The sequence below is a fragment of the Tyto alba genome, unplaced genomic scaffold (assembly GCF_018691265.1).
Source record: "Tyto alba isolate M040663 unplaced genomic scaffold, T.alba_DEE_v4.0 Super-Scaffold_23, whole genome shotgun sequence".
NCBI classification, from domain to species: domain Eukaryota; kingdom Metazoa; phylum Chordata; class Aves; order Strigiformes; family Tytonidae; genus Tyto; species Tyto alba.
The window spans coordinates 29,076,311-29,104,089 of record NW_024881297.1 but is presented as its reverse complement, the minus strand read 5'-3'; the positions used below and the strand labels follow the sequence as shown (position 1 = coordinate 29,104,089).

Sequence of the window (27,779 nt, the reverse complement as noted above, 5' to 3'; positions counted from 1 at the left end):
AACCCCATCCCACCCCATCCCATCCCATCCAACCCCATCCCATCCCATTCCATCCAATCCCATCCCCATCCCACCCGATCCCATCCCACACAACCCCATCCCCACCCCATCCCATCCCAGTTTAGATGAAGAGTGCCCCACCACCCTCACCAGAGCTCTCTCCCTGCCCCTTTGTCGCCGTCTCACTTCCTCAAACCCCCCCCCCCCAAACATTCCTGGAAACGTCCCCCAGCCCCGACAGAGCTCGGGAAACTTTCCAAGAGCGTGGCTGGCGCAGCCGTGCTGGCAGGGAAGGGCCCGGGGAGTGAGCCGGTTCCTGGGGAGCCAGGGTGGCCATCCCCCCACGCGCACCCCACAGCCGCTGCGTGCTGGGGGTGCTGCTGGAGGTCCCAATCCCTCAGGAAATCGGGCGTTAGCATCCCACCGCGAGGGCCAGCCCCTCCTGGGATGACGGTTTTGGAAATCCAGCCCGGTAGCCTGCCTGCACTGGACCGGGAAGATGCTTTAGGGTGGGGGGGTGTGGGGGGGGGGTGGGGGCGTGAGGGCATCCCGCAGCGGTGCTGGACGATGTACCCCCTCCCTGGGGTGACGGGGGGTGTCACTGAGCTACGCGGGACGTCGCTCACCCGACGGCAGAGCTCTCTGGGCCGGCGATGCCCAGCGTGGGACCCCGGTTGTGGAGAAACCCAGCACCCACCAACCCCCAGCAGCTGCTCCTGCACCCGGGCCCTTCCCCCTGCCGCTTTTGCAGGTGTGAACCAGGCGCAGGAACGCCGGAGGATCGCTGCCGTGCCGCGGCCCTGTGCCCAGCCAGCGTGCCGGGTCACCGGCTCCAGCCGCAGGGACACGTTTCCAACAGGCTGCACCAGCTCCCCGAGTCTGGTGAGCTCCGAGCAGAGCGTTTCTGCCTTGCCATAAAATGCAAACAGAGCAGCTCTGCTTTATCTAACTCTTTATCGCTGTATTTAACTTGCTCATTTTATCTGCACTTGAATAATAATTAATCTCCCGGAGCAGGCAGGCCTGGCCCCATGGAAATGTGCGGAGTGTGTTCAGCTGATGGGACCTGCTCGAGCTGGGTGACTTTGCAGAGGGAGGGTTTTTGGCTGCTGCTCCCAGATCTTTTCCAGTGAAACTGGTGGTGCTGGTGTGGCTGCAAACGGCTGTTTGACCCCTCAAACCTCAGCAGTGCTCAGCCCTTCAGTGGCATGGCCTGGCAGCGACGCACAGCCCTCAACAAAATCCTCCAGGCTTTGATCTCTGTGTTTCAGGACTCGAATAATTCCTAAGAACAGCTGTTATCACCCAGGTTTTGGCCAAAAACCAAACCAAACCAAAATAAATCCCCATTTTTACGGGTAGTTCAGGACACAAATGATTTAGTGTTGCTTTGTCACCTCCCGTCTCCCCGCGATTTACTGGTGCCCCCGGCGCGGGTACCTCAGCCCCCGCAGACAGGCTGAGTCCCCCCTTGCAATGCTGGAGCCAAGGGCTCGCTGCTGCCCGCCGCCTCCTCATTGTTTTTTAGCACAAATCACTAATTTCAGGACTGCTCTGACACGCACCCGCCGCCCCCCATCACCAAGGGACCGCGGTGGCAGCCACCCGGAGCCGAGCCTCCAGCAAGACGTGCCCGTTCCCCGGGAGATGAGAAGCTCCCCGAGGTCTGCGAGCCGTGGCCAGCGCTCCCGCTCGGAATCTCTACAATAAACCCCATCGGCGGGATTGGGAAACCCTTCCTGGCCCCTTCCCAGGGGTTGTAAATCAGAGCAGGGCTTGCAGGGTGACAGGCAGGGCTGGCGTTTGCTCTCCGGGGGGGCTCGCCGCAGCCCCGGCGGACCCGGGGCAAAGCCACCTCCCTCCGGGGTGGAGATGGCAGCGGGGGGGGGGCAGCGGCCGCATTTCGGGGTCGTTTCCCTGGTTGAGGGACTCGGCCATTCCCAGGGCGAGTGTCCAGACGTTGCCTACAGCTTGAAGCTTTAAATAGCTGAGCATAAATAAAGGCGGCAGCAGAAATAGCCTATCCCGGGGGGATGTTGGGGACTGGGAGGACGGGTGGAAAGCAAAGGGCAAATTCGGGGGGTGCTGTCATGGGGCTGGGGCGCAGCTCTGCCAAGGGGAGGGGTCCCCGCTGAGCCCTTGGCTGTGTTTGCCCCAGGGGCTGCTGCTTTGGTGGGGACCGCTGGCAGCTCGGGCCCCTCCAAGCCCACCCCAAAAACCTCGCCGTCAAGCCTTTCCTGGGGTGTTTTCCCAGCTTTTCCCCAGTGCCTGCAAGATCTACGAGGCCGATTTTCAACCCCCCTTCCACCTCCAGGCTCCTCTCGGGTTCTTCCGTAAATCAAATTGGGGATAAAATAGCATTCCAGGAACGCAGCGGGCCGGCCCCGGCTTTCTGTGGGAAAAGCAGCAACCGCACAGTGTCAGCACTGAATAAAGCTCGGGAGATGTCAGGCTGATGCTCTTTATAGCTCCGGGGCTGGCCTTTCCCACCGAGGAGTGGGTACCCACGCCGGCCAGCCGCCCCCGGGGGACCCCCCACGGATGGCAGAGCCGTGTCAGCCCGGCTGTCGGGGTTCAGGTGTTTGGGGGACCCCGGCGATGGGTTTGCACGGGCAAAGGTGTGTTGCAACCTCGACAGGCGGGTGCTGTGGGATCGGGTTGATCAGTCGGCTTCGCCGCCTTGTTGGCCGTGCAAGGATGGGGTTTATTTCTCCTGGATGGAAAAACAGTCCTGGGTTTATGTTCAGTTTCCTGGCTGTGCCGCACACCTCCTCCATCCCGGGCATCCTGCACCATCCCCTGGCCAGCTGCGGGACGGGGAACCATCGAGCTCCCTCCCGCTGCCCCCAAAGCACATAGGAGATGGCAGGACCCCGTGTCCTCGCCTTTCAGACACAGCTTTGTGCTGGCTGACAAACAGAAATGAATTCTGCAGAAATGAAGGGCTAAGATACAGCCCCGGAATTGCTTATTAAATTACAGACTGTGATGCTACCCCCAAGATTATTTAATTGCAAGCGTTTTAGTGATGCGCTCGCAAACTGGGGCCACATCTCATCAACAACGTTCTCATCTCACCCCAAAACGTTGGGCATTCCGGAGCTGCTATTTCAGCTTCTTTTGCAGACTCAGGGTATTTGGTTGCCTCCGTGTTACCGGCGTGCCAGGCTGTCGCTGCAGCAAACCGGAGCCGGGTGCTAAAACCCGAAGGGGCTTTGGCAGATGAGCTGAGGAGCTGCGAGCGTCGGGTTGTTTGAGGAAACGCCCGACAGGGCTCGGAAATGCTGAATCGCAGCATCGGAGCTGGCGAGATGTGTGGGGGGTGTGTGTGTGTGCTAATAACCCTGGGGCCATCCTAAAGAGGAACCGCAGATACACGGGGCAGCAGACGGCTGAAACCTGCTTCCCCTCCTGCGCCCGTTACCCGAAGGTCGAATGAGCTAAAAGCTGTTTTTTTTTTTTTTTTTCATCACACCACCTATTTTGGCATCGTTTCCTGAAAAGCAGTGGTAGGGTCTAGTGCATTTGCCCAGAAGAAACTCAAGGAGAAATGGCTGAACTCTCTGTATCACTGATGAGTGTATTTGCTGGCAGATGGTTATAGAAGAAATCTTTTATATTTATCATCACTTTGGCTTACCAGGACAAGATAACAAATTGGTGTTGAAAATACGATTCTGGGGAAAATGGCTCTAAATTACTGCACTCTAAGCATGTTGTTTTATTCTTTAATGTAGCTACTTTATGTATTTCTTTTTCTCAAACTATATATATTTCCTTTTTATTGGCTAAGCCTTTCCTAATTTATATTTTCATTACTTTGATTAATACTACTTCCACAGTGACATTATTATTCCAGCGCAGTTTTGCAAGCGTCTTACTGAAACACTTGGCGTTAAATAATCTTCGGATTTAGTCTGCATGATTTGTAATTTAATAAGCAGTTCCGCTCCTGCGTTTTATCTCCTAATTGGTACAGAATTAGCAGCTATTCTGGAATTAACACAAGCTATCATATGCTTTTTTTTTGTTGAAAAGAAAACAACTATAGGTATTATTTTAGGCGTGGTCGTTTAGCTGTAACTATAGCTGTATTAGCCATTTTAGGATCATCAGTTGGATCGTGACTTGAGCAGGAATACGCTGCCATGGAAGTGATGCTGCTCTTTTAGGAAGGAGGATTTCAGTCTCCCAAGCGGTTGCATTTCATACTCCTTTAATTATCATTTGGTGAGCGTGATGCATCTTGTTCTCCTGGTATTTCCATACCCAGTTTGCTTCTTCCAATTCTTCCTGAAACTTGATTCCCAGATTTGCGTCTCTGAAGAGCTGTAAACACTTCAGATCTGAATCCAGCAAAGGCTTATCACCAGCCCTCCAGAAAACGATGGCTTTCACCTCCCTCTGCAGACGAAATATCTCTAAATCACTAACAATTAGCGTTATGGTTGGCCTAGAAGTGGCAGATTTCACCCGGGAAAAGCAAGATTAGATGAAGTGGCTGGCTGCGTTGCGTTTTGTGGGTGGGGGGGCGCCGGGGCGATGCCGGGGGGGCAGGCAGGGCTGCACGGGCAGCAGTGGCCATCAGCTCTGCAGCGCTGCAAGGTGCGTGTCTGCCTGGCACGAGGGGCATTTGCTAACCCAAAGCCAGCCCTAAACCCAACCCTAGCCCTGGCCCTCACCCTAAAGTTAAGCCTGAGCCTCAAGCCTAAGGCTGCAGCCCCTTGGGAATGTTGAAATCAAGAGGCTTTGCCTTACACAGTCCTTTAAATCCATGGAGGAGACACCGAAACACGGAGATGCCGAATCACCGGGACACCAAAATGCTGAGACAGGGAGACACTGAGACACGGCAGCTTGGTGGCATCTGGAGGACCGTGTCCCCAAGAGCCAGCACCAGCCGAGCTCATTGCAGACCACTGTGGGTTTCAGAGTGAACAGAGCCGGGTGGGAGCCCCCAAGGAACCGGCAGGCAGCTGTGGCAGTGGGGGTTAAGGAAGGATTAATGAAAGAAGAAGGAAAAACAACAGTTTTTCCCAAAGGGCCGTTTTAAGGGAGCATTTGTAACCCTCCCTCGAAGCAGGAAGGGCTGGGACCTCCTCATTTCCTTAACTTTTCCTTCTTCCTTTTGCCTCTGAGTCTTTAACAGTCACGGGTTCTAAATCATTATTTTCCCCAGTTATTCCCATATATGAAACGTGCCTTTAAAGGAGAAAAAAAAAAAAAAAGCCTCAAGGACAAATTCTCAAGAGATGAGCAGGATAAAATACCAGCCTGTTTCCAGCTCTTTGAAAACAAGCAGGGCTACCCCCATCTCGAATGATTTTCCTCCTTTTGTTCCCAGATTCAGCCACCATCCAGCTTTCCCACCTACAGCACGCGGGGCGGAGGGAGGAGGAGGAAGGCAATCCCTCATCCGGTAAATCCGGCTGTTTCCCAGCTGTTGCTGTGACTTTGCAAGCAGGAGCAATAACCAGGAGAAAGATTCTGCTCTGGGCAACCTGGCAACCAGGTGCTGGTGGTGGAGAAAAGGGCCAAGGTCCAAATCTCCGCAAAATTAAGATGCCATCTGGGGTTGCCCGCTTGTTGTGGGCAGTGCCGAGGAGCCGGGAAGCCCGTTTTGGGTCGAGAGGTGAGAAAACATCGTTAGGTTGAGAAATGCAAGGAGGCTGCTGAACGGGAACGTCTGTATTCGCGTCTGAAGCGGTTACTCCCCTTTCCCTGCTCATTTCCATCCCATCCGCCCGTGCCTGCCGGAGGTTTCCACCCCTCGGAGCAGGGCCACCCACGGGGTGGGGGTGTCCCAGGGTGGGCAGCAGCCTCTGCCGTGGGCTCCTGCTAACACAGAGCAGCCATAAACTGCTCGGAAAAGGTCTCTGCCGGCTGCAGAGGGGCTGGCAGCCATCCCTCCCCTGCCCGCAGCTCCAGCTCTCCCTGCACTCAGCCAGGACACCCAGCTGGGTTTAACTGGGCCTCAGACCCTTCTCAAGGCAAAACGAACCGCTCTGCAATAAACCGGGCTTTAAAGCACCTGGCCCCCCCCCCCCAGAAAACTGGGGCTCTTGCATCCCCAACGTGCCTGGAGGACATGGCTCCCACCCGGGAGCAGGGATTTCGTAATGATGCGATGTGAATCTTGTCCTGAAACACGACCCAGAGCAGCCCACGGGGAAATACAGTGCGAGCGCCGGGCTAGCTGCTCAGCGCCGGCTCATTGTGTCTGCTCAGTGAATCTTTAATTAGGCCATGCAAATTCCAGCAGCTTCTAATCATCTTAATCCCGAGGCCAGCTTGAGGTTGCTATTGCTTCCAACGTGTTGGTGAGTTGGCTGAGGGTGCTCCAAACTTGCCTTGTCCCAGAACGGACAAGGTTGTGGACAAGGGTGATGCAGAGGCTCAGGGAATTGTGGAAACCACGTCTCCTCTAGCTCAGCATCCCAAAAAAGGTCAGCTGGGCATGGTGCAGGACTCCTGTCCAGTGATTGCATTTGTCTCCTGGGCAAGGAAGGAGGATCTCCAGACCCCCAGGTTCCTCCATGCACACTCAGCTTCTCGTTACCTCCTGCAGATTTGGGGTTTGTTGCTCCGTGGATGGAGAGAATTGCACTTGCTGAGGGGGATTCTGATCCTGGCAGCACTGCTTTTCCACCTGGGGATCAACTTGCTTTGGCACTGTAACACCGGGCTGATCAAAAAAGCAGATTGCTGCCCAAACCCAGACTCTTTCGGCACTGAGGTGCACGCTCACGCCAGCTGCCAGACCTGCTCGCACGGTGCTGGCAGGGATTTAAGGTGCGAATCGCTCCTTGGGCGCGATTCTCCTGAGCTGGCTGAGATCTTTAACTCGGGATGAGGTGACTCATGCCCCGAAGTGCCCGTTTCTCTCACCGCTGGCTGGCCCAGACACGCACGTCTGCATGGCAGCAACCTACCAAGGGTGATGTCAACCCCTCCTCGGGGGCCTCCCGCGACCAGCCGTGCCGCTCTCATCCTCTTTCTGACGAAGGGACACCCGCACCGCTCTCTTCTTCCTCGGCTGTTGGTTGGTATCAGCTGCAGCCCAGGGCATTTCCACGTGTTGATCCTGCTCCCGAGTCCTGTCGCACATCGGAGCTGGGACCTGCACCCTTGAGCCGAGCTCCCCGCCAGATCCACCCTCAAACCCTGCCCCGTATCTCAGCATCTCTCCAGGATCTCCCCGCGCCTGGCGCAGAGTGGGATGCACTGACACAGACCGATCTCCCACCAGCTCCTCGGTCTTGTCTGGTGGATGGTTATTAACGCAGGGGAGTTGTTTCCTTCCCATCAGCAGAGGTGAAGGAGCACAACAGAATGGATTTCTCTCAAAATCAATGTACATTATGTCCACGAGGCCACTTTATTCCACTTTCCAAAGCAGCATTTACTCTTTCCCGCTATTTACCCATGTCGATGTCCTGTTGTTTTCTGTGGGAACAGCCAAAGGTCTCCCAAACCCATCACCCAGACTGGAGACAGACCTACCCACTTCTGACCTCCAGATGCCTCCTGCAGCCTTTTAAAAGACACATTGACCGTCTCTGAGGTTGTTTGAAGTCATAGACCTGCTCCCCATTACCTGCTCCCCTTATTATATCTCCCCAGATCCTTCTGGATGACTTTCTGCTTTGGCCTCATCTTCCCTAAATGATCCATTTGAACCTTGATCATCTATAAAAAAACAGACTTGTTTCTGCTCGGGTCAGAGAGGTTTTCTACCTGAAAAAAATCATTCCACAAAATCTTTTTGTCTCTGGCACCAGCCATTTGGGCAGACTCAGCTGAGTTGGAATGACACTACAGAAGTTGTCTCCAAATTTCTGCTGGGTAATTGGCAGAAAGTACGTGTGAGAAGAGTCTGGGAAGAGAGAACAGAGATGGAGCTCATTTTACCTGTTTTGACACAGAATAGCTGACTGGCGTTTGCTGACTCTGCTTATTGCGCTTTCAGGTACATGCACGCAGCATCTGAATTCCTGCAGTGGCTGCAGGAGGTGTCAGGGAAGAGAGTTTTTTGCAGGTCTCAAGGATTTTATGCTAAAAAAACACAAACAGCAAGTCCCTCCCCCAGCCAAAGGCACCCAGGACAAGCGGGTCTTTGCAGCCATCCATCCCAAGGGCACCAGGTATTTTATTAATGTCACCGAGTCTTCGGGGACTGTGCTCAGGCCCAGGATACGTCAGGCTGCGACTCAGCGTTGCTGAACCCAAACGAGCTGCAAGATTATCCACGTTCTCACCAGTGACCGTGACCGATGCGCGTTCAGCACCTCAGGCGTGAGGTGTGCTCGGAATAACGTCCCACGGTGCTGCCCAAGAAATGCCGTTTCTCCTCCGGGCCCTGCGGTGAGCTCCCCCGTGAATTTTTCCGATTCTTCAGCCAAGAATGTGATAAGGCTTTACGGGTCGCTCGCACTGCATAAACATTTTCTCCGCTCGCGGATCGCATGACCTGCTCTTGAACTGGTGGAGCTGGAGCCTCAGCCACGTCTCTCAGCCCCAGTGAACGTCAACATTTGCAGACATGCCGTGACTGTCCTCATCATCATGTCCTTCAAAAAATGAGGATCCTCCGCATCCCGCCCATGTTCTCCGACGGTTTGTCACTTGTTGCCCTCCGCCCAGCACTTGTTGCACCACATCTGGATGCTGTGTCCAGTTTTGGGCCACCAGCAGGAGACAGACATCAATGAACTGGGGTGAATTCAAAGGAGGGCCACCGAAAGAGTCGGAGGCTGGAGCACGGCTGGAAGCTGGAGCTTCTGCATGAGGAAAAGCTGAGGAAATGGGGCTTGTTCAGCCAAAAGAAAAGTCTTGGGGACACATAACAGCGGCCTCGAGCATCTAGAAGGAGGTTATCGGGAAGATGGAGCCAGGTTCTTCATGGTGGTTCACAGCAGGAGGCTGAAGTCAGAGAGGTTCACGTGGGATATATGGAGAAACTCCATCCTTGGGGGTTTTCAGGGTCTCACTGGATAAAGTAAAGGAGGGAAGGGGAGATGTTGCTCAGGGCTATCTCAGGGAAAGGGAAGGAAGCTGCTGCCATCTAGAGCAGGGACTCCTCTGCATGCGGTCACAGCAGCCAAGCTGCACTCTCCCAGGCCTGGAAAGATCATCTTGGTAGAGACTAAATCCGGAAAATTAAGGAAAAAACATTATGAGCTGGAATAGAGCAAGTAATGGATTCCCAGGCTCTGGGTAGAGCATCCGCCCCTGCCGTCCTTGAGCAGCAGACGATGTACCTCTTACATAAGTGCAATTAATAATTGATTCAAAATAGGTGGAAAAAGCCCATTCTCGTCTCCATCCCTGCTGCAAGTTTCTGTCCCCTGGGTTTAAGTGCAGCCAAACCCAGGCAGCACCTCAGAAAATGACAAAATGTTTTTTAAAAAAAAGGAGGGGGGGGAGGGGGAGGAGAGAAAGTGAGAATGAAAAAGCCCCCAAAGTATTTAAGAACTTTTATGAGGTGTCCCCAAAGCCACAATGCCACAACCGAGCAGGATGGTGCTGGCTGAGGAAGGAAAACTCCCCGAGAGAGGAAGCAAAGGCCACACAGAGAATGTCCCCAACGCCACGTGCTCCCCTGTCCCAGTGCTCCCGTGTCCTCATGTCCCACCTAACCCTGTGCCTCCCTGTCCCCCATCATCTCCATGTCCCCCCCATGCCTCCATGTCCCCATCTCCCCATCCTCGTGTCCCTAACCCCTCCCCATGCCCTCCATGTCTCCCTTGTGTCCCTCCCATGTCCCCATGTCCCCACCCTCGTGTCCCCATGGCCCCCCATGTCTCCACTCCTCTCTGTCCACCTGTGTCCCTCAAGACCCCGTGTCCCATGCCCATGTCCTCCTGTGTCCCCACTCTTGTGTCCCCATGCCCCCCATATCCCCCATGTCCCCATGCCCCCCCCCCGATATGTCCTCACTCCCCAGGTCTATCTGTGTGTCATCCCCACCCCCCCACGTCCCCCCACTCTCCATGCCCACCTGTGTCCCCCCATGTCCCTACTCCCCATGTCCAGTGTCTGCCCCGTGTCCCCCCATGTCCCCACTCCCCATGTCCGCCCCATGTCCACCCTGTGTCCCCACTCCCCGTGTCCCCCATGTCCCCACTCTCCATGTCCGTCCCATGTCCCCCTGTGTCCCCACTCGCCATGTCCACCCCATGTCCACCCTGTGTCCCCACTCCCCGTGTCCCCCCATGTCCCCACTCGCCATATCTAATGTCCATCCCATGTCCTCCCGTATCCCCCGTGTCCCCACTCCGTGTCCCCACTCCCTATGCCCAATCTCCATCCCATGACCCCCCGTGCCCCCACTCCCCATGCCCAATCTCCGCCCCGTGTCCCCCCATGTCCACACTCGTCGTGTCCCCCCGTATCCCCTCGTGTCCCCACCCTCCGTGTCCCCCCATGTCTCCACTCCCCATGTCCCCCCCATGTCCCCACTCCCCATATTCCCCTGTGTCCCCCCATGTCTCCACTCCCTGCGTCCCCCCATGTCCCCACTCTCCGTGTCCCCCTGTGTCCCCCATGTCTCCACTCCCCTCATCCCCCCATGTCTCCACTCCCCGTGTCCCCCCATGTCCCCACTGCCCGTGTCCCCCCATGTCCCCACTCCCCATGTCCCCCCATGTCCCCACTGCCCGTGTCCCCCCATGTCTCCACTCCCCGCGCCCCCCACGTCCCCACTCCCCGTGTCCCCCCATGTCCCACTGCCCGTGTCCCCCCATGTCTCCACTCCCCGCGTCCCCCCACGTCCCCACTCCCCGTGTCCCCCCGTGTCCCCCCATGTCCCCACTCCCCGCATCCCCCATGTCCCCACTGCCCGTGTCCCCCCATGTCCCCACTCCCCATGTCCCCCCATGTCCCCACTCCCCGTGTCCCCCCATGTCCCCACTCCCCGTGTCCCCCCGTGTCCCCCCATGTCCCCACTCCCCGTGTCCCCCCGTGTCCCCCCATGTCCCCACTCCCCGCGTCCCCCCATGTCTCCACTCCCCGCGTCCCCCCACGTCCCCACTCCCCGTGTCCCCCCATGTCCCCACTCCCCGCGTCCCCAATCTCCGCCCCGTCTTCCCCCCGCCCCCCGTGTCCCCGCCCCGGGCCTCCCCCGGGTCCCCCCGGCCGCCAGGGGGCGCGCTGTCGCGGGGCGGGGCCAGCTGCCGGCGGGCGGGGCGGCGCAGCAGCGCTCCGATGGCGGTGAGCCGGGCGCTCGCCCTGCGCCTGGCCTACGCGGCGGCCGGCGCCCTCATGGGCCTCTCGGCCTTCTTCACCTGGAGCCTGGCGCCGGCCTTTCGACAGCCCGCCACGGCGGCGGCGGGGGGGCTCTCGGGTACGGGGCGGCGGGGGGGGCCGGGGCAGCCGCCTCCTGAGGTAATGCCCTCAGGCGGCGGGGGTGGGGGTGTGAGGGCGAGGAGGGTCTTCCCGTGAGGGTGATGGGCTGGGGGGTGGGTGACTTCACCTCAGTGTTGCTGTGGGGGTGGGTGACTTCACCTCAGTGTTGCTGTGGGGTGGCGTGACTTCACCTCAGTGTTGCTCTGGGTGGTCTCTAGGAGGGTGGGTGAATTCACCTCAGTGCTGCTCTGGGTGGTGGGTGAATTCACCTCAGTGTTGCTGTGAGGGGTAGGGGTCTCTGGGGCTGGGTGAATTCACTTCTGTTGCTCTGGGTGGTCTCTGGGTGGTGGGTGAATTCACCTCAGTGTTGCTCTGGGTGGTGGGTGAATTCACCTCAGTGTTGCTCTGGGTGGTGGGTGAATTCACCTCAGTGTTGCTGGGGGGTAGGTGGTCTCTGGGGCTGGGTGAATTCACTTCTGTTGCTCTGGGTGTCTCGGGTGGTGGGTGAATTCACCTCAGTGTGCTCTGGGTGGTGGGTGAATTCACCTCAGTGCTGTCTGGTGGGTGGGTGAATTCACCTCAGTGCTGCTCTGGGTGGTGGGTGAATTCACCTCAGTGTTGCTGTGGGGGTGGGTGAATTCACCTCAGTGTTGCTGTGGGAGGTGGGTGAATTCACCTCAGTGTTGCTGTGAGGGGTAGGTGGTCTCTGGGGCTGGGTGTATTCACCTCGCTGTTTCTATGGGGGGTCTCTGCGGTGAGAGGGGGGACAGGGACTGGGGGAAGCAGCGCTGCCCCAGGAATGCGGAGCCCTCGTTCATCACCCGTGAGGGCGGGTGAGCCCACAGCCCCCTGGGTCCCTGCCCGGGTGGGTGCTTTCACCTTCCCCAAAAAGCACCGAGTGTGGCTTGAAAACAGGGAGAAGCGGCAGTTTGTGCCTGGGGACGGCGTCGTCGACACCGGGCCCTTCCCTCCACGCTGCCCGCCTTGGATTTCTTTGAAAGGCGGTGGCAAAGCTTGCCAAACTGGGCTTGTGGCATGATGGGGTGGGGGGAGAAAGCTCTGTATGGCAGCTAGAGTAAATGACTACAATATATGATCTGGGGACTTGAGTGGGGTACGCTCTGTTTTGGAAAGTCTGCAGGTGATGTTTTCCCGATCAGCCCAGGAGCTTCCGACCTCCTGGAGGGGCTTGTTGCGCCGTGTGGGAGTGACTTTGAATAAAAACCGTTTGGGAGACTTGAGCTCATAGTGTCTGGCTGTATCTGCAACTTGAAATGCAAAACTGTGGTTTGTGGGACGAGTTAACTGCATCTGTTGCTCATCCCTTAGGAAAAAAGGAAATTAATTTGTGTATTTTATAACTTGGCTGTGAGTGAAGATGGAATTGTTCTAGACTCGTCCTGGGTCCCAAGAAGGTTTTTGCAATGACATCTAGCAAACTTGCTGTTCGTGGTGGAAAAGCTTTGGTTAGTGATGGTGTATAACTTGCCGTGTTACGGAGGGAAAATTCTAAAGTTTGAGGCTTAAATTGCGTGTGGCTGTCAGAGTAAGCCCTGTGCACTAGCTAGCATTCTTACTGAAAAGAGGATTTTATTTCAGAGTTACAGTTGAAAGCCTTGGTGGCTTTCCTAATAAAATTTTGGTCTGGCAACCTATATGTATAAGTGCTCTGTATTTTCAGGGAAGAAAAACTCCAGCCTCCTGACATTTAGACCTGCTGAAAGAATCTGTGTCAGACTCTCTGAAATAGGCGTTTGGGCTACTTGTTGTAGAGGCCAGGAGCTGTAAACTGCATCATAACTTTCACTGAAATCAGTGAGATTCAGATGCCTACATTGCTTGTGGATCTTAGTTAATGACTGGTTTGGGGCAGAACATAGTCCTCTCTCGGTTTGTCAGCTCAGCAACTCACAGGTTTCTCTGGCTGAATGCCTGGAGGAAGAGTAGAAAGTGAAGTTAAACTTTGTAAAGAATCTGCCTTACTTCTGGTGTGTGAGCAACACCAGTGCTCCCGTCTACCTCTTGGTGCTTACTGTGCTGTCAGAGCAGCTGTGAGGGGCAGGGTTGTGGTTGCCTCTCTGCTTCCTCTCTCTCCAAAAAGCTTAAATTCCAGCTGGAATTGGAATTAAGCAGAGAACTTCCAATACCTTCCTTTACTAGGTGATACAGGGAAAGCTGGAGTGTTGTACCCCAGAAATGCACAACAAAATAGCAAGTAATATTTTCTGCTGTATGCACGTGCTGTCTTTGTTTTTTTCCTCACAGAGGAATATCAGAAGTCGGTGTTCTAGGAGGAGGTTGGTGAGAAAGCAGAGAGGGAACCATCCTGTACTTTCTGTGCTGAAGTTGCTTAGATTATTGTCTGCTGGGAGAAAGAGGTTTGTGTGCTGGTTAATTGCCAGGTGATTCAAGCTAGTTAAGATAACGAGGAGCAAGGTAAGCAAGGAACCAAATTAAAATAATGGTCATTTGTTGGGTTGAGCTCTATGAATTCATGTGCTCTCAAACATCTGTTGAAATATACATAGGTAGAGTCATGGTAGGATCACAAAGCCTGAGCAACAGATTAAGAAGTGTATGTTTTGGTGTTAGACAAAGCTGATTTAAGGGGTTCCTGTCATCTGAAATTCATGGTTGCTTTTTCCTGTCCTTCTGCTTTGCTTTTCTACCCTCTCAGTGTCTCAGCAGGTGAAATACGCTCCAGGCATTTGAGATGAGATTTTTATTTTAGGCTCTCACCCCTTAACTGAGGGTATCTAGCGTGCTGTCTCACTAATGTTGCTATCCCCACCACGGAGGGGCCAGGAAGGAGGAGGAATAAAATCACTCATGTATGGGGAGGACCTTTTAAAATGGTTCTGCTGCCAGACATATGTTAAAGTCAAGTTGTGCTCTCAGTTCATTGCTAACCTTCACAAATCGACATTTCATGTCCTGCACACTGAAGCCTGCATGGGTAGAGAGCTAAGTGATCGCTTGTTTAGTTGTGGGGGAGTAGCCAAAAAAAAAAAAAAAAAGCCATATTTTTTTTCTGTACATTGAAAGTAAGGCTACTTGCTGAAGTAAGATTGTTCTAAGAAAAAAATCACGGTGTGTAGGAGGCTTGCATTATGCTCAGACACTGTGGATATCTCAGTTTCAGGTAAGCAGGGTGCTCACTTGATTCGTTTCTGGCATCCTTCATTAAATCATCCATTTTTTATTGTAACGTGCTAACTAGTACTTACTTCTACTGGCAGAGAATGGCAGGAAAGGAAGTGGGTGAGCTGCTGAAATTTTCCGCTGTGTAGACGTTGCAAAGTTAATTGTCGGGCATTGTTTTGTGCCCTTTAGTCTACTAGTAAACCTGTTGTGACTTTCTGCGTGTTGTACAGCATAACACACCGCAAAAAGGCGGCTTCTCCCCCAAAATGTGAGACACAGCTCAAGTGCTGGGGCGCAGCGTGTGTGCTGCTGCAGCTGGTGTCGTGAAATCAAAACCCTGTGTTGGGTGCGTTCAGTGTCTTTAGCACAAATGGGGATTTTTTTGGCCTGTTGTGTGCCTCTTTCATTCAGAAGCATCAAAAAGCAATCTGAGCACCTGAGAGCGGGTTGCAGGTTGGGCTGTTGTAGCTGGGAGCTCTGACACTGTGTGTGGGGGGCAGAAAATTGTTTCGGCTGGTGTATTTGGCAGCTTTGCAGCAGCTCCTCGTTAATATGCCTCTGATTAAGCCGAGGCTTTGCCTGCCAGCCTCCTCTGCGAGTGTGTGTTTGTACATGTTTATCTAGTTTTAACTATCTTTCTGGTTTTCCCATCGCCTCCTGTGTGTTTGTCGTTGCTTCTCTCTTGCCTGTGTTGGCGAGATGGATTGCAGCCTGCTGCAGCTTTTGTTGATGTGCCTTTGGTTTGTCAGGGACATGTGTTTTAGGATGTTTATCCATCCACTTCCTCTCAGTAAGAAGTCCTACTGATTCCTGTCTCACTAGGAATCTATCTCTTTCTCTTTGTAATCAGTTTATTTATCTTTTGCTTATCTTTTAGAGAACCTTTCCTTCTACATTTTTCATTGAAATCTGCCCTCCACTGCTGCTTGTACTTTCACTTGCTCGGATACATTTCCTATAATTTAAAGACCTAGATATTTATTTGCTCTAAGTTCTAGTATTAAAGTTCTGTGGAGGGACAATTGCCACATACTGATGAGTCTGTAACTAGAGCCCTCAGTTACCTCTAGTTATGAAATCAGAAGTATGTAATTTAAGGTGCTGAGCAAACTACCTTTCCAGTCTTTCTGGCTGGCTTTCATAATAATAAACCCCACACACAATGCTTAGTAAAATCAGCTCGCTAATCCTCAGAATCTTAAATATGCCTCTGGGCATGCATACTTGGGAATTTGGGGATCATCTTAAATCAGATACAGACCTTGTGTATCATACCCTTGTTTTAAGCAGAAACACCCCATCGAGTGCTTCTGATAACCTGAGGGACAGCAGCTTAATTGTCTAATCACAGGACCCAGAAAGTCATTCCTGAGTTAATACTGGCTGTCTCAGTGGTTTGCCATTTCATTTTGAGCTAGTCACAGTGGCTTTTGTAATTTACTGCTTGTTTGTATGTTTGACCTTCTCCCCTCACTGCCTTAAATTATTTTTTTTTTAAGTAGGCCATGAATCTTGAAGCCACTCTGATGTTTTCATTCTGCCAGAGGCAGTTTAAAAGAGAAGAAAGCAATTCAATGTTTTCAGGATATATCCAGCCCTTTCCTGAGTGGTTTTAATGTTCTTGTGTATGTATCTTCTCTTTCTAAATGTAATAGAAAGAGAGGGGTTTTTTTTCCGCTCCAGAGAGACTCTATTGGCTGTTTCCAAGCTGCTCAGATATTTCTGGCAAAATATAGAGCTTGTGCTTTGCGAGTATAATGTGGACCAGATATTAAAGCAGCTGCAAAGTAGATGAAACACAAAATGTACTTTTCAGACACTTGAAACTTTAAAAATATCTGATAAGTGAAAGTAGCAGAAGCTAGTTTATGCTGAACACCGTATCTGTTGCGTGCAAAAGTAGTCATTCTCTGAAGACTCTAACTAATCTACCTTGCATACACTAGATAAACTTACGCAAATTGGCGTGTTCCCTATCCAGGGCTGGAATAGCACAGCCAAAAGCGTTGCAGTTGTGCAGTGAAGTATTTTTAAACGTTTGGATTTGCATATAAAATGCTACATACTGTTCGATTAAGGGTTCGCTCGTGTCTGCTTTAGCTCATCATCTTAAGGAATGGAGAAAAGGGAGGGGAAGCACACTAAAAAGAAAATAGAAGGAAGACTCCACATGGCTTATGCTTAATTGTCATTTAGTTCAGTGGCGAGGAGAGAATGAGTCCGTCGTAAGTGCTGCTGTTGTGCTGGAAAATGTGAGGTTGGTTTCCTCTTAAAAGTGAATGGTAGAGGCACAGAGCATCTGAAATCTCTACATCTTGTTTCCTGCTTCTGAAAATGGCTGAGCAGACCAACTCGGTGCTGAACAACAAGCTGAAACGCCAGGTTTTTCTTCTTGCACGCGTGCGGCCCAGTCTGCTTTCCTCCGAACCGAAACGCGCTGGAATAGTGAAGCACTCGATTGCATGTGTCCAGAGGGAAACGTTGCCAAGTGAAAACCAGTTTTCACTAGAATGCTCCAAAGACTCCTCTCCTTCGAGAGCTGTTTTCCTAAAATATTTCAGTGTTGATCCCCAGCTATTTTGGCAGAATTGCTGTTCAAGAAAACCCATTTTTAACCTCTTCCAAAAGCAGCTGAGGCTGAGATAGCTTGGCTTTAGCTCCCGGAAGAAAATATTTTACCCTTTCTGGGAATCAACCAGACAAGGCAAGGTTTTTAAACTTAGAAATGGCAAAATGAACTTAGGTTGGCAAAACTTGGGCTCCTTTTAGAGTAGGTATTTCTAATACTCCAGCTAGAGTAACAGAGCCTGTAAAAGAAGACTGTTTAGATGGAAAATGACTGAAGGCTTTGTAAGCGCTCTGAAAAAAAGTTTTCTAATTAGTCAACATAGACTTCATATTTTCCAGAACTATGCAAGTAGTTTTTAATATTGTTTTTCATTTTTATTGTCGTTTTGTCTGCCATCATCAACATTTACTTGAAGCTTCAGAAGGCTGGAATACGAACGCTTATTGCAGAATAGCTGCTGTGTGTATGTGTTTGCTTGGGGTTTTGGCCTCCATTGTGCATTTGTTGTTTTTTCTTGGAATCTGTAACGCCCATTTGTGTCGTACACAGTGTCCTAGCGCGGCGTGGAAACGTGGCCTGACACGTTTGGCCCCGGGCTACTCTGACCTCAGAGAAGGCAGCTGGGCTGTTATTCCTCATCAACAATGCAACTTGTTTTGCTGGGACCCAAGAATTGGTCAGTGATGAGCGGGGGTCTGAGGAATCCTTTTGTTTGTCCCAGTTCTTGTTTTTATGTTTGGAGAAAGGGAGAGTTCTGTTTCACTTAAGCTAAAGTATGCCAAACTTTAGAAAGGGCTTATCAAAATATTTATATATTAGTGTTTTTCTGTACCAGGTTACAGGCTGAGGGCAAGCCTGCTTTTGAACTTGCCTTCAGAATTTATTTAAGCTTGTTCCAAGTATGGTGCAAATTTTTGTATTTTAAATATGAATTAATCTTGTCAAAATACCTGTTAACTTCTGTTTAAAAAACCCCCGCCTCTGTCGCTCTTGTTTCAGATGTACTCATGGTTGTTTGATGGGCCAGTTTCCTTTTCCTGGAGCTTTGTGTACTTGGGATAATTAGTTTTTGATTTAGAGGTAACTTTCCCGTCGCTCTGTGTCGGAAATCCCTTGATTGTGTCCTATTGAGCAGCTCCTATTTTAGGGTCATTCCAACCACGATGTGTTGGGTAAATCCACCAAGACAAATGTTTCTCTGAAAGGGGTGTGAGATTTTTTTGATGTTATTTTAAGCAGGTGATGTAACTGGAGCTGACAACTACCAGTGCAAGTCCAGGGTTACATCTGCAGGTTCAGGTTTTGCTTCTGTGCAAAGTGCGATTCTACTGGAGAACAGAACTGCGGTTGTGGAGGAGGAGGGGATTTGGGGGAGTCACTTGAGGTGAAAAGCAAAAACTGGAGGTCCTGCAGTTAATCATTCCAGACTTTAAATGAGACAATCATTTTTATTTCCTATTCCAGTAAAACCTGTTTCAGTTGTTCAGCTGAAAGAGCTAGCTGTTCTGTTGTTACCTATATATAGCTAATAGGTTTTTGTTAAACCTGCAAAGGTCTACAAAGGGGGAGATTTCACATTAATTAAAAACACTAGTAGGGTTTTAGTTTCTCTGTGTGATAATGAAAGTCTCTTCTGTAAATCAGTACAACTAATTTGTTCTTCTTAGCACTTAGCTTATGTATATGGGTGAATAGGAGGTGACTTTTCTTTTCCTGAACCCAATTTCAGTTGAATTACACATGAATCAAACACTCCATTCAGCATTCACGGACACTTTTCCATTGGAGTGAGTTAGAACCAGCGGGGTTTTTCCTGCTGAATGCTGTGTGTTGATAGGCAGTTAGCTTAAAGAAGGCTTTTTAGCAAGGTATGTATTTTCATGTATTTAAGCGTTTGGTTAGTCATAACTATGTTTAGCAACAGACTCTGCTTAAATTGAATTCCCTGTGATATTTGTGTGTTTTCATTGCGTATTCAGACTCTGAGCTTGATTTGCCATGCCCTACTTCTGTGTAGCTTCATCCCAATTGGGATGCTCTTTCTATTCAGATGTGTTTGTCAGCATCTGGGTGGTGGCTTTGCTTTCTTTGTGGCTGTTCCTTGGTTCTGAGCGGCGATCTCACAAGCTCAGGATGAGCAAATTAAAAATGAAAAAGCAAGTCCTGTTCTCGTTTCTCCTACCTGTCTCTGAATGCATGCCACCAATGTTTCTTATGCCAGTGCTGATGTTTTTCAGATGGTGGTGTGAGCTGATTTAACTTGTTGGAATGCTCTTCTGCCATTTTAGGAAAAAAACCAAAACAAACCGAAAGAAAAATCAACTGCTCTGCAAGCTAGATAGCCTAACCAACAGTTCTGAGTGGTGTAGAGATATAAGGGAGAGGAGGTGAACGTGCGGCAGGAGCTGGAGGAGACCCTTTCCCCTCTATTCCACGTGGTCATGAACATGATGTTGGCTGAGCTGCCTGTAAAAGCCTGCCTCGGCTTTCAAGAGCGTGTGACCAAACGCGTGGTGAAGTTGTCATAAGGCCTTTTTTTTTTTTTTTTTTTTTTTTTTTGCTTAGTCATGTGTGAGGCAGTTTCTCTAGATGTTAAGGATTAACCGAACACAACCGTTTGCCAAATAGCTTCCAGTGCTGGGTCAGGGGAGGGTGCAGGGTCAGGCCTGGCAGTGGGGGGAAGAGCAAGTGAGAGCTCACACGCTGCCTCGAGTCTCCCCACGGAGGGCTCTGAGAGCATCAGCAGCAGTCGTGGTGTGGAAACACCAGCAACTTGACTCAGCAGTTCAAATAAATTGTGCCAAGTCATCTGAAAGAGCCTGAGGGGAAGCAGCTCTGTTTTGCTGACTGAAAAACACAAGTTCCCCATTTTTAAAAAAAAAAAATGTGGGTTGAACTTGCTTGAGCACAAGCCGAAAAAAGGTAATATGAAGTCGAGGAAGTGGTTGTTTAGCAAGCTGAGCGATAGGCTTTTGCACCAAATCCCATGGCAGGCTTCTTGAAAAACATTGCCAATGCAGCTATGGTCTTCTGCATCTGCTGAGTATCTTGGGCCAGCTCTAACACGCGTGCGTAGTGGTGGCCTGTGTGGAATCAGTCGTGGAAAAGCAGTGTCTGTGGCTGACTTGATGAGAGCCTCAGAATTCAAATCCTGACTGCCTGGAGCCAGAAAACATGCTTAGATACTGTTGAGGTACAGCAGGTCCAACCAGTTAAAGTAATGGACTAATTCTGCCTTTCCTGTTCGCTGTGGTAAAAAGTGTGTGAGCTCCATCTGTCCTGGATATCAGCACTTTACCTTTGGGTTTTTAGTTCACTCTGAGTGCTTTTTCTTTTAATGGGGTTTTTCTCTTGAAGGTTGTCCTTTTATCCCTCACCTCTTTTGTGGGCCACCATGGAGGGTATTTTAGCTTTTTTTGCCCCATCCCAAGACACTGAAGAGGCAAAACCCATTGCTAGGGTTCTCCCATCTAGCCTGGAACTGACTTTGTGTATATTCAGCTTTATTTGGCGTGCACCTGCAGTGTATCTGTGGTCGGTGAGGTCAGAAAACCCGCTAGAAAGGAGTGGAGAAGCAAGTCCAGCGTGTTTGTACGGCGACTCTCGGCTCTGCTCATCTATCAGTTTTGACACAGCTGTTTTCCTCTCTGCTATAATACGTTCTTTTAAGCCTTGGGAAGCTTTGTGTATAATGATGGTATCCAGTAACAAATGAGCTCTGGCAAGACTTGTGGCTGTCCTTAGTATTAAAATGTTTATCTTGTAGTGGGCAAGGCTGGTTTTTGCTTCCTTTGATGTTGAGAAGTAGCCGCAGAGGGAGGTCTGTGTTATTGCAGGATACCATATAAAGCAGCCTGGTATTTTAGCAGTGGTGTCATTTTTTTTTTTACTATTATTATTTTTTTTTTTCCCCTGCTGCCTTTAAAATAAAATCTGGAAAGGAGATGGCAGTGAAGGAGAAATACAAGCCAGTTAGTTGCACCACTGGAGGTTCAAATTTCAGAAATGCCGCTGAGGTCTTTGCCAAAATGAGTCAAATGTTTTAAGTCTGTAAAGTGGCTCTAACTATAGGTTGAGTTAGCAGCTTAAGGAGGTTTAGTCATACTCTTCAACGCTGCGACTTAAACAGAGGAACGGCTTGCTATAATTGGAGTTGGTGATGTTGCTTATAGTTGGGATTGTATAATGGGGAATGACAGGCAGCCTTGTTCTGGCAGGTCATAAAAACTTTGAGAAGCTTTAAACATGTGAACAGGCAGTTCTTATATTGAGTGTCTCTTCTGTTTTTTTTTGGTGAAGTGTGGTAAAAAGCTAGCAGTTTTTAGAACAAGATTAGGGAAGGATGCATCAGTTTTGCCCTATATCAGAAACTGTTTACAGCTGTTATTTGGATGTGTCCTCTCTTTTTTTAACTCCTGTTTCTACCCGTTTGACAAGGGAGTTGAAACTTGGTTATGGACTAGTCACCTAAGCTTCGGGAAATGCCTTTTGCTGCTCCTATTATAGCTATAGTGAATTTGGCTGTTCTTAAAAAATTATGTATAATCTGTATATGCTCAGATACTTGTCTGGCTATGTAATCCAGGCGGTTTGGGTCAAAGCCAAAAGTATAGAGGTAGATTTAGACCACCTTAAACATTTAGTGAGCGTGCTTAGCCGTAGGTGGGAATTGTACATACAAATCATCTGGGAGCTGAACTTCTGTGCCCCTTTACTTGAAACACTTGAAGTGTCTGGAGGGGATTAATATAAATGCACTCTTTATGAAGTTAACTGGAGATACGTTGGAGCTAAAAGACATGGTGTGAAACTCTGAGACCTGAAGAGGTCCTGTGTATCTTGATTTAAGTGTCTAAAATCAGTGGTCGTGTAGTGGTGCTCTTCATCATCGTCTCCCTAAGCAAAAGGGGCTGCCTGGCCTCTGAGAAACGGTGCACTAATTCTTGCCAAGTGCCTGGCTTGCTACGTGTAAAGTCATGAAAGCTGTATGGAGAATTAAATAAATCTGCACTGAGTATGGATTAAATGGGCCTCCTCCAAACAGAGAAATGAACATGTTATTTAGGGGGAATCCGTTCAATGAATGAAGTCTTTTCTGTGCCAGCCTGTAATCAGCATCTCCGTTTCCAAGCCTGTGTCAGAGCAGGGGGGCTGGGGTGGCTGTGGGGAGCGATGCTTGCGCAGGCAGCCATCTCTTCCAATATTTCCCCTCTCTCCAGGGGGGACACAGCCACGTTAGTGTTCCTGGGTGTTTCATGTGGGGTTTAAATGAGATGTATATTTACTAGACACCTTTCTGTGTCGCAGTGTGATGCCCGGTACTGATTGCCCTTGCTGTCTGATTGAGCAGGTGTTCTGGCGCTCTGGGCCCTAATCACGCATGTGATGTATGTGCAGGATTACTGGAGGACCTGGTTAAAAGGGCTGAGGTTCTTCCTCTTCATCGGGATCCTCTTCTCAGCTCTCTCAGTGGTGGGATTCTGCACATTCCTGGTTCTGGCCATCACCAAGCACCAGTGTAAGTACTTTGTTACAGCAGGCAGCTGGGAGAAATGACTAGCGATGCTGGGGTTACTGGGATTGGATTTGAAGGAACAGAAGAGCCTGCAAAGCAGAGCTGGGGGTCAGAATGTGAGGGTGCTTCTGCCATCTCTTCTGAGAGGTGTTGAGAGACTTTTGGGGAGGGGCTGCAAGAACACCATTGCATTTATTTTTTTCTGCTGTGATATCTTGATGACACAGGAGTAATCCCGCTGCCTGATGAGTGCTGCTCCCCTAGGGCATCCTCTCATATTTGAGAGCAGCCGTGATGGGCCTGGTCTGTAGGGCTGCTGGCGGGCAGGCCACATTTTCCAGCCTTGTTTCCTATAGGAACTGGCATTTACTTATTTCTATGACAAATAAAGGGAGTGCTCTTAAACAGTGTCTCTTCAGCACTCATAAAGCAGGTGGGTGAGGATATTAAAATCCAAACACGAGTCAGCAGGGTGAAAATGCCTTCTACACTTAGTCAGCATATAAAGCTGTGTTGCTATAAAATATTTAACACTGTCTAAGGAAGGTTCACTAATTATTTCCAGTATTTGCTTGGCAATAGACCAAAGAGAGAAAGTTTGGGGCTTGTTTTTTTTTTTAGAAGTTGTCTGTGTTTGTTGCTTGCTGCATTTGGGCCGATAGCCACTAAGAGTCCTGTTGTGGTTGTACTCGTGGTGGTGGGCACGCTGTGTTGGGGTCGTAACCCACCGAAAGCCCTTGGCTTAGCCCTGATACGTTCCCCGTGGAGCTTCGAGTGCTTCAGCCTAGTGGAAGGGTATGAAAATACTCGTACGCAATCGTTAGAAATACAAATGGAAAAAGAAAACCAAATATTTTTCATCACCTCCTTTCTTGGAGACAGGAGGAAAAACTGGTTTGGGGAATATTTGGGGTTTTTTAGGGAAAGCCCTAATTTGAGGGGAAACTAGAACATCTGCACAGGTGATTTATGTGTGGAAAGTTTAGAACTGGTATACTTAATGAGTGGGATTTACTGAGTAAGTATTGTTTTGTGTATTCTTCAAAAAAATTATCATCTTTATTTTTAATAATGACCAAGCAGCCTGTGCTTGGAAGTAGAATTGTTTTACGCATTAGGTTATGTAAGTGTATTTCAAAATCCTTGACATCTCTAGAACAAACAAAAAAAACTTTGAAAATAAAGACTGCTGACATGCACTCAGAAAGCAGAACCATACCCACTTGTCCTCAAAGTAATCCCTAAGTCAAGGCAGTTTTATGTAGATAAAGAAGAAATGTGTTCATTTGCAAAGATTCTCTAAAAAGAGGCTGTTCATGTCACTCCCTGATGTGTGATTATCACAGCACTGTATTGCAGACCTGCAGTACAGGTTGAAGTGCCCCAGTATTATATATAAAATGTCAGTCACAATGATCAGTAAAAGCATTTTTAGAAGGAAGATACATTTTATCTCTTGTTTTCCCCTGAGATGTTCAGATTTCCTCTCTCCCTGCCGTGGTGGGGCAGAAGGGAGTAGAAATAAGGCAGGGTGAGAGAAATTCAGAACTGATGCTTGAGGTTGTTTTCTTGAGCCACATGTTTCTGCCGTCCAGGAATTCACACAAACTCCATCTGTTGGGCCCTAAGCAAGGAGAGTTTGGGGTGGCCGAGTGGGTGGCCTTACAGCTCTCAGGATCTGCCTCTGGAGATAATAATGACCTTCTTCAGACTGTGACCAAAATACTCTCCTGTGGCAGAGATGAGGAAGTTTTACAATGGGAAGAAGGCACTGATGAAGCCTTGCTGGCAGAACGAGTTCTTTAGATGCAGGCTGAAAGTCTCCCGGGAACTGGGGGGCTGAGTTGGGTTCTTTCTGGCCAGACTCCATGAGGGATAAATGGGATTTTTAAATGTGTCTGTATCCTTTTCTCTCCTAGCCCTGACTGATCCCAGAAGCTACTACCTGTCGTGCGTCTGGAGTTTCATCTCCTTGAAATGGGCCTTCCTGCTCAGTTTGTACGCTTACCGGTACAGGAATGAGTTTGCAGACATCAGTATCCTCAGTGACTTCTAACGCTTGGACTTCAACCCTGTCTGAAGGTGCTGGATGTTTGAATTGCCCTCCAGAGGCATGGTACATGCAAGAGATGTATGAGAGGTGGAGAAGGAACCCACCCAGTGCTGCTTGGTTTGTCTGTCTGCAGTAGGGGTTTTTCCTAATTGCTTTTACTCAACCATTTAAAGTTTGGCTAATGATGTCAATCTAGTCTTTCTGTAACTTCCCTGGGAGTCCTGTGTCTGGTAGTGAGGTGAAAGACTCCACGTGCTTACACGCAGCAGGCCTAGATCCACTCTTTGTGTTGCCCCGAAATCCAGGGGAGCTTTCAAGTGGGGAGGAAGTCCTGGGCCCTCGGGGTTGGTACCTCGCGGACGCAGCACCCCGACATCTTGTCCTCACGAGCGCATCCCCAGCCTGCTTCAGGTGGGTGCCCCAGATGCGGGTAGCAAAGAACCCTACTGTGTGAAAGTCAGCTCCTTTTGCACTGCCCTGCTCCTCAGAGGAAGGGAGAGATGAGCCCTTCCTTGTGGCAGAAGGCCCTACCTACCTCCCAGCCAATACCCCGCATCCTCCAGGATTTTCCTTTTACACTCTGTACACCAGGTCAGCTCACTCCTGGGGTCTGGAGGAGCCTGGAGGGATGGGCCAGCAGCAGAGAAGCACTAGTCATCTCAAGGCTCTGTCAGAGGTGGAGAGCGCTGTTTCTGGCTGCTTTTAACAAGGAACTTAATACCATATTTAATGCTCAAATTTATAGCATGTAGAATCACGTGTTTGGGTGAAAGATGCGCTGGGCAAAGGCATAAACCCCTGGAGAAACATGAATATGATTCTCAAAAAAAAAAAAAAAATCATCTTTTTGTAGGCAGTAGCATTTCCTTTTCTTTGCTCAGCTTCCCTGTAACAGTCAGCAGGACGAGAGAAGGGAGAAGACACAGTACTCAAAAATAAGAAAGGTATCCAGAGTCGGCTTCCAGCAAGCCTCTGTAACGAGAGCCACTGGCATAATGCAACCCCAGATAAATTGCTGGGCCGCTCGTGCGGCGAGTTAAGGGGTGACAGGTCTACACACCTGTGCTGGAGACAGCAGGGCTTGGCTGGCAGGTCTGTGCCCCATGGCAGCAGAGCCTCCCCTCTGCGTTCCAGCCGCGCGTGGCACTGCCCTGACGAACCTAAACCCCGAGTGGATTTTGTGACCCCTTTCATCCCCGTGTTTGCCCCCTGCCAGCAGCTACCTTGAGAAGCTTGAGACCGCCAAGCGTTTGCATCTTCCCTTGTTCTCTACACGTACTTCAAACCAGCTTAAAGGTTTCGGGCTGCTGCTCTGGCAGAATCCAGTTTTGCCGTGTCAGACAGACGGTGCTGGCTGCTACAAACTGGAGATGGCCAACTTCCGTGACTGATTCCGCGGGTGGGTGGGAACGAGGCAGGAGGAGCCCCCTTCCCTTGCAGCCCGAGGGAAGGTGAACAAGGTGGGTGTTTGAAGGAGCCTCCCAGACGCGGTTGTCCTGCCACGGCTCCAGGGGTGCTGCTGGAGCCTTCCCCCAAGTGCCGTTTTGGCAACGTGTGGCAGAGGGGGGGTGGGTGACGGGACCTGCTCAGGGCTTTGTGGCCACGTGAGGTGCGAGCGGAGGGTCCTGCGTGCTCTGTTGTCAGCCCAGGTTTCTCTCGTGCCACGCATGTCTGGTTTTGTGCAGCTGGCTGCTGGGGACTCTCTGTTCCCTCCTCCTCGCCGTGTGCTCTGACTTAGCTGTGTTTGAATCCCTCTCCGTGCTCAGAGGCTCCATCCACACCTTCGCTGTTCTGTGCTTTGCTTTGGGAGATGAGTGGTTCAAGCACGAGGTAGTTCACTTGAGCTGTTGAGGGGATTTTGGAAGTGTTTGGCAGCGTCTGTTGATGGCAGTTTCCTGTTTCTTGCGCAGGAAGAGCCTCAGGTGACTTAACTGGGTTGAGGAACATCTTTGGGTCAGTGTGTAAACGGAGGTTATAGCCAGCTTTTGCCAGGGGACCTGCTGGAGTCACTCAACCCAGAGAAAGGCTGCCAATGTGAAATGCGCTTTCTTATGAGACTAATACTCAGGCTTTGAAATACTGAAATCTCCCTTTCCGCTGGCGTCGGGCGGCCAGCGTGCCTGGCAGGGGATGGGAGGCCTCGCTTCACTTCCCTGCCCAGCTGTGGAGCTTGCAGGTGGTTTTAGCATCGGTCATTTCAATAAGCCATTTCTCATCCTGCCTCCCCCCCCCCCCCGACACCCCCCTGCCTGCGCCTTTGCTGTGCCGGTGCCGCTCGGGATGCGGGAATCCCGACACACTGGTCGGGCTGGGGGAGCTCTGCTACTGCCTTACAGCAAAACATTGTCCCCCTATGTCACTGAATTGCAGAGCCCTCCTGGCTGCACGCCACTGGCATCTCGTAGGAGCACATCAGGGGCTCCCTTCATGGGCACGTGTCCAAAAGTCCTATCACCTTACCCCCCCCCCCGGAGTTTTTTAAAGTTTATTTTTGTGACTGTAAATTTGCCTACAAGCAGCTCACTGAATCTAACCCATTTTCTCCCTGACGTGTTTTAGCTCTGGACTTTCTACTTGCATCTCAGCTTTTTAAAAGATGGTGTATGTAAATATATAATATATTTTTACATTGTTTATGCTTCGTTTGCACGCTTGGTGTAAGATTTGGTGCTGCGGTGGGATGATGTAATTCACAGTGGGGTTCATTTGCGTGTATCCCAATGTTTCCTTGTACTAAACCACACTATAACTTGTATGTGACACCACAATAAGAGCAGAAATACAGTCGTCTTTCTCACCAAACCTGTGTCTGGAGTGATTTTCCCTATTAGGTTGTTAAAATTTGTCTCTCTCCCTCCCTTGATGACAACCTGCAGCATCAGCACTCCTTGGGGGAAGACAGGGGTGAATTGTACAAAACATTTTGCTTTTTGGGGTGATGTGGAGCCCCAGCGTTTAACTCTGCCGCGCTCCGTCCCTCGCGTTTTTCTCGGCGCCCTCCCCATCTGGATCCACAGGCAGTGATGCCTCGTGTGGGTTTTTCCCCCCCTCCTCACAAATCCCTCTGCATTTTGAGATTTTGGCACGGAGGAATTTTTAAGTGGCGGGGTTTTATTTGCCCTGTAGTCTGCACCGGCAGCAAAGGGCTGGGG

General features: G+C 50.5%; 1 protein-coding gene across 1 annotated transcript; it reads left to right on the top strand.

Annotated features, from left to right (window-relative positions):
* Positions 1-11,160: 11,160 nt before the first annotated feature.
* On the top strand, positions 11,161-27,429 carry LOC104357807 (heme transporter HRG1). The gene is made up of 3 exons (XM_042796861.1): positions 11,161-11,344; positions 22,410-22,577; positions 24,494-27,429. The coding sequence occupies exons 1-3, from the start codon at positions 11,206-11,208 to the stop codon at positions 24,628-24,630; spliced, it is 444 nt and encodes a 147-aa protein (XP_042652795.1). The 5' UTR covers positions 11,161-11,205; the 3' UTR covers positions 24,631-27,429.
* The last annotated feature ends 350 nt before the right edge of the window (positions 27,430-27,779 follow it).

Bases quoted from the DNA above. Each gene is read 5' to 3' on its own strand.
- LOC104357807 (XM_042796861.1), top strand. From the start codon at position 11,206: ATGGCGGTGAGCCGGGCGCTCGCCCTGCGCCTGGCCTACGCGGCGGCC. The intron at 11,345-22,409 runs GTACGGGGCGGC...CTGATTGAGCAG, and splicing joins GGCGGCGGGGGGGCTCTCGG to GTGTTCTGGCGCTCTGGGCC. The intron at 22,578-24,493 runs GTAAGTACTTTG...TTTCTCTCCTAG, and splicing joins GGCCATCACCAAGCACCAGT to CCCTGACTGATCCCAGAAGC.